The sequence below is a fragment of the Amaranthus tricolor genome, chromosome 8 (genome assembly GCF_026212465.1).
Source record: "Amaranthus tricolor cultivar Red isolate AtriRed21 chromosome 8, ASM2621246v1, whole genome shotgun sequence".
Classification (NCBI taxonomy): domain Eukaryota; kingdom Viridiplantae; phylum Streptophyta; class Magnoliopsida; order Caryophyllales; family Amaranthaceae; genus Amaranthus; species Amaranthus tricolor.
Window position 1 is genome coordinate 30497265 of NC_080054.1, and position 9421 is coordinate 30506685.

Genomic DNA, 9421 nt, shown 5'->3' on the forward strand with positions numbered 1-9421 from the left:
TTGACATTTATTTTATGCTTATTTATTTTTTCATAATCAAAACCTTTTCGAATTGTTTAGGGATTATCATATAAATAACTATTTAAATGTGGGTGTTTTATGCAATTATGTGTATATGAAAATGAATTTTTTAACTCTATTTTAGTGACGGTACAAGCACTAAACAATAAATATATTCTAATCAAAATATATCGTATGATCAAAATAACAATAACATTGTAAAAAAATATAATTTTATTATTTTGCTATTTAAAAATTCAAGTGTTTTGTAATTTTTTTCAGGTTCCAGTCAAGGAGGTTTGGGCCAGATAGCTAAACGCCAGGGTAGTCCATATAATGATACGTTATATTCCATTTTCATAAAGGCCGAGATTTTGGAAGTTGCTACTCTTACAGTTGGGCCAATATGATGTGACATGTGAGGATCATTTTCAGGAAAATTTAAAAAACATAAAGAAAAAAAAAATATTAACAAAATAAACTAAGAATCAAACTTATTTCAAAAGTAAGTGTGAAATTTTCAAATTTGATGTTTGGGGTTGTTCGCAGTTAGTAACTGCGAACAAGTCAAAAAAGACAAAATAGCTGTTCGCACTTACTAACTGCGAACAGCTATTTGACCTGTTCGCAGTTAGTAACTGCGAACAGCAACAAGACAAAATAGCTGTTCCCAGTTACTAAGTGGGAACAACTATTTTTGTCTTTTTTGACTTGTTCGCAGTTAGAACTTAGTTTATTTAATTATTATTTTTTTTGCTTAAGTATTTCAAAAATTCCATTTTCAGTACCACAAAACTTCAATGAGATGGTTTTATGGTGAGAATATCTCTATTGGTTGGTCCAATATATACACTAATTAACTTAAAATGATTACTTATAATCTTAATGATATACAAAGGTTTTAGCTTCACTACATGTAATAATATATAACCTTTTATTCAATCCAAGTGTTCTATATATTAAATTTTTATAATTTTTAATTACACTGAGTGTACGCAAAATGGGACATAGAGATCGAAAAGGAATTTTCTTTTGTTCTTTTTTGCATGTCTTGTTTGCCTTTTGCATTGTTTTAAAACACATGTTTAAACCTGAATATCTGCAAATAATACTTCCTCTGTTTCATAATATTTGCTATTGATAGTGACATTCTTCTACATAGTATCTCACACTCAGTAGCAAGTATTATAGAATAGAGAAAGTACATTTTATAAAAAGTTGGTATATGTGTCGATGTCATGTGACGCCTATTCATCTTTACTGGCTTAATTATATTTGCTCTGTTTCTATTTGAGATATTTAATTCAATAACAGAGAAGTTGAACATAGTTTTCAGTAGATATAGAAAAGTAAAGATTAATTTCTCCATTTATTTGAATTTGCTAATGCTAACTTTGAGAATGAGTATTTCATTTGAAAATATAAATTTGACTCAAATCTAATATTTGGCAAATAAAAAAATTTTAAATTTAGATTTGAATCAATTAAAGATGAGTATTTAAGAATGATCTTCCAAACATTATCATTCTCAAATTCTACATTAATGATTTCATAATTGAAATCTATAATATAAAATAAAATACTTATTTCCAAATGCAACCTAAATTATTTTGAAAAAAACTCACTATGATTTACTTTGAAAAACACTATCATCATACTCATCGCTGATGCAGTGATGCTATATATGGGTTGTCGATTTGGATTCTTTGTCTACATTTTGAACTTATACCTTATTACAACTAAATTGCAAAAATTAAATAAAAAAGAATATAAAATAAAATAGAAATGCAAACAAGGAGTATGAAATCCAAGTCAATTAGATGAAGAAACAGCAGATATCATAATTGGAAAACACTAATTCAATTTGTATCATTTTCTATTTCAAATTATTTTACTTATTTTTTATTTGAAAAAAACTCTATTAATTTTATCCATAAAATTTAATTACTCTTCATTTATTATAAAATATTAACCTTTTCAATAAAAAAACATGTAATTTTTTTTCAAGTCTAATTCAATGGACAGAGTAGTAATAATTAATTGAGTAAATAAAAAAGCCAAAAAATTCGGTCGAAAAACGTGAGTAAAAGGGAATTAGTGATGATTATTATGATGTTAATCAATGTAAAGTCAGAATTAATCAAAGTCTCGCACGCAAAGGAGACTTGTTTGGCCCACACGGCCACACCCACTAAACTTTCTACTTTGATTAGATTTGACGACTCTTTTTTCTCTTTCAATAATAATTGATGATTAATAATAAATTAATAAATTTGAAGCTGTCATGGCAACCAGGTTGTATTCCTGTAATATCCAGCTGTTGACAAAAATTAGTAAAAGCCAAAGTGCTTAAACTGTATTTAGTCTGTCTTACAAATAACTGTTAGTTACAGCGTGAACAATAGATGGAGGCCCACCTAAATGTTCTTACAACAAAATTAAGCATCATTTAAGTTTTTTTCAATTTTACTATTTTCAATTTTTTGGTTTACTTTCAAGCAATTCTTAAACAACTCTTGTATGAAATCGTCTCACATTGAGATAAGTTAGAAGTGATTCTTTTGAACAAATAAATCATCATCATAATCAAATTTTAACATTTAAAATGACATTAAACATTGAACAATTAAAAGTAAGTATTTTAAGTGTAAAAGTGGATAATTCAATAAATTTAGTTAAGTTATTAAGCACAAATTAGAACTATCCCACGATTTATAGACTATTTTAAATGAGAATTTATATTATTATTTTAATTTTCTGATATAATTTGCAGTTAAATTTAGTTTTTAGTTGAAATTTGTGTTTGAAAAAAATATTTTGAATTATACTTAAAGAGTTAATCGGATTTAGATTGAAAATTTTAATTTGATTTTGGTTTGAGTTCATAAAATAATATATCAATCATAAAAAGAATTTTTTTAATTAAAAAAACCTGAGTCATAACCGAAGCAAACGTTTAAGTATCTAATCTAAGAAATGTGATCCCTCTCATAACACTTTGCCAACTTAATTTTCACACTCCCCCAACAAACCTTAGCAAGATTAAATAATAACTTGAATACTTTGTTTAATTAATTGTCACTTTTGTTTTCACCTTATCAAACGTATTGTTTTGATCCTTATTTTATTATATTTAGTCAGTGTATAGTTAAAAATTGTAAAAAGTTAATATTATAAAAGTCTGCATTGAGAATAATTAAATAAAAAGACTGCATAGAGAATAAGAGGTAAAACAATATTGACTAATAAATAATAATTAAAATTCAAATATAGTAAGTATTTCAAACAACAGGTAGTATAAAATATAAATAAGCAAAGAGCAGAGAAAAAATAACCTAAATGTTCTAACAATAGTATGAATTTCATAATTGATGAATGATTTATGTGTATATGTTAGCCAAACAACAAGAGAAAGAATCAAAATTAAATTGGTTACTTTCCATTCATATAACAAACAAGTAATACATATTTCCCATTAATTTCATTTTCACTAATTATACCTAAAAACTAACAACACACAATTCCATTTCTAATCAAAGGAAAAAAAAGAAATGAAAAAAAGAAGCACAACAATAGTTGGACTAAGATCCCCTATGAAAGACTAAGATGCAAGTAATCGAGTGTTTCTAGTAAGGCTAAAAGCAAAAATAAAATTAAAAATAAAATAAGAATACGGAAAATTCTTGTACTAATTATATATAATAATAATAATAATAACAATAATAATAGACTCGTTAGAACCTGATACATATTAAAAAAAATAATGACTAATATGTTAGAATAACAACTTATAATGATAACGAGATTTTAGGAAACATTAAGCTCAAAAGACAACATTTTTATTCCATTGGAAATGTATGTAGTAAACTTATACTTATACCACAAGTAGAAAGTAGACAGTATTTAATATCAACATCACGCAATTGAAAAAAGAACACCATTCAACATATGCCTTCTACTTTGCATCATTTTAGACTTCATTTGATATAACTTCCAACAGAATTAGATACCCAAATTTTACATTTTTTTTCTCATGTCTTATTCAATGTACCTATTTTAACTAGTGAAGCATATAGTATATAGTATATAGTATATAGTATTTAGTATATAGTATTTAGTATATATAATATGCTATGCCCATAAATAAGAATAATACTTCACTCTGCTTTTTTCCCTTTTCTACCTCTTTCACAAACAGAAACAGCAACCAGGAATCTATGTTAGCCATGGTTTGATTAGTACGGTAATTCGTAACGCTAAGTGGCGATAAATCTAACTGTAACAAATGATCTTCAAAATTGCTCATTTTAATCTATGAAAGATTGACACTGAGGTGTTTGGTAGTTGGCTTTTGTGTTGACTTTTAACTTTTAGCTTGTTGGTCGATCAAAAAGTCATTAAAATGTGGCTTTTTATTCAGCTTTTGCTTTTAAGCCGAAATAAAAAAAACTACCCTAGTTGGCTAATTTCAATGGCATTTGGCATGTTGACCTTTATTCCACAAACAACCAACAACCAATTTCTAATTTTACCAAATATCTCCTTCAACAAGTAACTTATCCAGCAAGTTTAAATGCCAACAAAAACAACGAAAGTCATATAAGCCAAAAACCATCAACCAACAGTTATTTGCCAAACGCCCCAGTATAGAAAGGTAAAAGAAATTGAACGATAACATGCATAGAATCGAATACCATCAATAATCAACTTTCAGTTCAAAACCACAAGTGTCTTTGTCACAAATCACTTGGATGAAATATCTAGCAATGATCTAGAATAAATCTCATCGGGAATCAATGCTAAGAAATGCAAATCTTATGAGCATTAATCGTCGAGCATGAGAACTCGGATTCCCCGTAAAGAACGTTCGATATTAGAGTATCAAATAAGAGTATATGACTCAAAAAAAGATCAAGAGGTACACTATTGCAACAAAAAGATGAAATTTATAGCCCATAAATTCAAAAAGAAAAGGTGAAAAATACACAATAATGAGGAGCTTTATTTTCTCCTTTGTGACAAAGCCATGAACATCAACGAAAAATGTGAAGCTAAAATGAAAATTAGTAAATGGTATTGGTAAAAATCTACTCCGTGCGTTGAATTATTAAAAGTCTTGTTCTGTGCTGTTGAATTTTTATCGAAGGGTCACTAGAAACTGGAGATGCCCAGAAATGAATGAGACGAAGAAAATATTCATCATGTGAATTAAAGGGAGTAAACCCGAAAACCTCCTAAAACATTCAAATTGAATTTCAAGTCGTAAAATCAGAAATTAATTCCTCCCTGTATCCCCCCCAATCGGAAATGTAGTAAAAAATAAACAGAAGCATCAAGATAATTACCCCATTAGCAAGACGGGCCAGCTGATGGACAAATCAATCCTTGCAACACCTATAAAGCGCCATTTTCGGATGAATAGCTCAATGGCACCAACACTATATTTTCCGAATTTCATTAACAACCCATGACGGCACAATTATAGACAAAGCTACCCGACTGCTTAGTACCAAGCAGCTCCCATTGAGGAGGGCCTTCACTAGGCACCCAAGAGTTGACCTCAATGATCCCTTCACCATGAACCCTTGGCCCACCAATAACGATAACCCGATCACCACAAGCCCGAAAAGCAAGACCCCAACCGTTCATTGAGCCCGCTCTTTCAGGCAATCCCCCTACAATTGCCCACTCCTTAGTCTCTTTATTATATTTCTTTAGTACCATGTCAGCATAGTCAGCGGCATATAATTCATTATTTACAACAGCCAGGAGCGGGGGAGCCTCGGCTGCAGCAGGCATATCGTTCTCCAGTGCAACACCAAATTTGGCCGGAGACATGTTAGGAATCTCGGTCCAAGTTTTTGTGGTAAGATCAAACTCCTCACCGCAATTTAAAACCTTAGACTCGCTGCCCCCAATCCCCCCGATCACATAAAATTTATCATCCATGAAAATACCAGAGCACATTTTCCTTGGTTTGATCATAGGAGGAAGGGTTTCCCATGTTTGCTGCTCTGAATCATAGAGCTCCGCAGAACTCAGAATATTTCCTAGTGAATCACAACCACCAGCTAAGATGGCTATCTCTCCGAGACTCGCAGACCCGAACAAACACCTAGGAAAGTTCATACTCATACCAGAAGACCAAGAGTTCGTCAATATGTTATACTTATAGATAACATGAGACATCAAGTCCTTCCCAAAGACAAGTAGTTCGGTTCCAACAGCCAAGGATTCTTTATCCGAACACATGAAGCATTCGTTAGAATTCATCCTAGGTAGCTGCATCCAACGACGACTAACTGGATCAAACGCAACCCACTCTAGAAGGCGGCAAGAGAAATAAACCCAATGCTCAATCACCTCATTTTGCCGTCTCAATCTGTAAATCTCACCACTCTTGACCAAAGAGCGGAAACTTCGGTTCAAAGAGGCTATTGAACCATAATTCGCCCTTGAGCAACGGAGGAGACAATTAATAGTCATGTCACGACCTATAGGATTTATTAGGCAATCCATATCTGATTGATCACTCGTTTGGTGTTTGTTTGTAGAGTGACCAACAACTTGGGATCGAGACAAGGATAACCTATCAAACTGAGCTCTAGATAATCTCTCCTCTTTGTTAGAGACTTTGACTAACTTCTTCAACCCCCCTTCCCCTTCACAATCCGACTCTAAGCGGCGTTTGCCATTGTTTGTCTCAACTTCAACTAGATAGCTCATGTAAGCCCACTTAGTTTCTTGCTCACACGAGCTTGGCAACGCTCTTGACACCAAGCAAGATCTTCCCTCCAACATGTCTAAGCTAATTCAAGCCCAATTAGGGTGGGGTAGCAAAAAATCTAAACCCTAACCAATTCGGATTCAATCCAATCTAATCAAATATAAGTTAAACTTGTTCAATTTTCTTACTTTCTTCAATCAAACCAATAAAACAATTGAAGCTCCCAAGTTTTTCCAATTAAAACACCTATTCAATCAATATATTTCATATCAAAGTCAAATAAAAACTTATTTTCAAATCAAATCAAATGAACACAATAATATCCCAACAAATTTAATTAATACAAAAGCAAGGAAATAAGATGAATAAGAAGGCATACCTATCTGAATCCAATCAACTTTGATCCTAAATAGCTTTTCAATTCAATGCATTCAATTGCTTTCCAAGCTTGACCAATCAAAGCTTCCTCATTTCTCCATTCTTCAATACCAGAAGCAAAATTACCCTGTACCCAAAATTTAAAGTCCATAAATATGGTATATTTATCCTCCATTAATGAGCACATAAAAAAAAAAAAATTTCCCAGTTTCATCAACAATCAATCAAAAAAAAGGGAAAACCCCATTAAATTAAAATTAAAACCCATGTAAATGAATCCAATTAGAACAAAAAAGAACCAAAAACAGATCTTTCAAGTTCAGATCAGAATAAAACCAATAAAATCAAAACCCCATTCTATTATTTCCTTCAAAAACTAATCTTTTAAACAAATAAACAATTGGTTTAGATCTACACACTTTGAGAGAAAACAATCAAAAGAAAAAAGATTAAATAGAAAGAAAAAGACAGGACTTACAAATTGGATAAAGAGAGGAAGAAAAGAAAGGATATTTGATTGGACAAACAAAAATTAAAAATTTGATTGGAGATTAAAAGGGACTGAATGGAGAAAGATTATGTAAGCAAAAAAATAAAAAAGAAACCTTTAATATTTATTATCTTCTAATGTAATGAAGTAGCAGAAGAATATCAAAAAAAAAAACATCAGAGTTTGTTTGTTTATGTTGGGTTTTAAAAACAAAACCCAAATAAATTATCTCTCTTTTGTTCAGGAATTAGTACTTGTTAAAAGAGGGGTTTTCTTAAAATCTCTGAAAATTGCAGAAATAATGAAGAGAAGTTTTCAGTGAATCTGAATCTCTCAGTAGGAAGAAGGAAGGAAATAAGGAAGGAAGAGAAAATAAAGGGGGGAAGTAGAGTTGATTTAAGTACTCCTTCGGATTCTCATACTCTTGTGAAAAATATAATCATCAACTTTTGTACGAGACCATTTACAATGTTACATTCATACACACAAGTATTTCATCACTTTTAACTATATTTGTTATATTTGACTTTTTACTAATTAAAATTTACAATATATTATTTTGATTATTTATATATTAAACTATATACATTAGAAAATTATAAAACCTTAATATTATGAAAGTATACAATTAGACGATTCAAATAAAATCTTACTTGATTATATTTTTTCTTAAACAATAGCCACAATATATAAAATAAGCTTGAAATACGAATAATTTCAAAAATCGTTATGTAGCGAGTATTTCAGAACGGATAACATACATGACTTTCATTTTGAAATACTGGCTACATTATATTGATAGTATTTATTGTTTGTGCTTATTTTATATATTATGGCTAATATGTAAGAAAAAATATAATTAAGTAGAATTTTCTTTGAATCGTCTAATTTTATACTTTTATAATATTAATTTTTTATAATTTTTAATTGTTAATTTACTTTTAATGTCGAGTCAAATAAAATTCAATTATAAAATTAAATAAATATTAAATTATCAATTCTGTTTTGAACAATCATATATATTCCTTTATATTTGAGTTTTTCTTGGGGATGTGTTTTTGGAAGCACATATCTTTTAGCATAAGGGTCCCCCTATCCACCCTTTATTTCCCTTCTTCTCCTCCTTTGCCCTTTTCGATTGGGAAGAAAAATCTCTATTTGTAAGTTGTAACCCATTTGTGTGGGAGTATGTCAACTTATAATGAAAAGGATTATTAAAAAAATTACCTATAAGAAATATTTTGTAAGATTTTGTGTTGTGAGAGTGTATCACTAATGTTTTTCGTTTGTTAATGTTAAAATTGAAGTTCTAATTTTGCATATAATTGTAATATAGTGATTATACTAAATTAATTATTATCATTCATATGATTTAAACAGAGTTAATAAAATATAAATGTATTTTTCAAGCAAATTATGGCTTGTATAATAAATAGAAAGTTGGACATCATAAATCTCTCAATGCGGGTAGATACAAACATAAGTGTGTGTGTATATATATATATATATATATATGGGAAATTGAGACAGTGTGCTCGAATAGAACAGAAATAATGTGCTCGCACAAAAGTGCGCTAATTCGAACACATATAAAAGAACATTCTAGTAGCTTGGGAAACACACGCAACATCACACAAAGGGGACGCTTAAACAACGAGCCTAGTGCTCGTTCGAGCGCTAGATCATACAGATCCAACTGTTACTCTTCCTTGTTTCAACTTTGTTCGTGCACTTGCTTACTTTCTGCCTTCTAAATTTCACCTTTTAACTATTATTCTATCGGTCATGAACTTTGTTTAAGAGTCACATACATAACACACATGAGT

At 30.1% G+C, this 9421-nt stretch overlaps 1 protein-coding gene across 2 annotated transcripts; it reads right to left on the bottom strand.

The window, feature by feature from the left end:
* Positions 1–3740: 3740 nt before the first annotated feature.
* LOC130820612 (F-box/kelch-repeat protein SKIP11-like) lies at positions 3741–8043 on the bottom strand. 2 transcript variants are annotated; one of them, XM_057686048.1, is made up of 3 exons: positions 7711–8043; positions 7107–7232; positions 3741–6973 (listed from the first exon to the last, which is right to left on the bottom strand). In XM_057686048.1, the coding sequence occupies exon 3, from the start codon at positions 6799–6801 to the stop codon at positions 5458–5460; it is 1344 nt and encodes a 447-aa protein (XP_057542031.1). In that variant the 5' UTR covers positions 6802–6973; positions 7107–7232; positions 7711–8043; the 3' UTR covers positions 3741–5457. The 2 variants fall into 2 exon arrangements, with proteins under 2 accessions (XP_057542031.1, XP_057542030.1); XM_057686047.1 differs by having other exon boundaries at positions 7584–8043.
* Positions 8044–9421: the final 1378 nt, after the last annotated feature.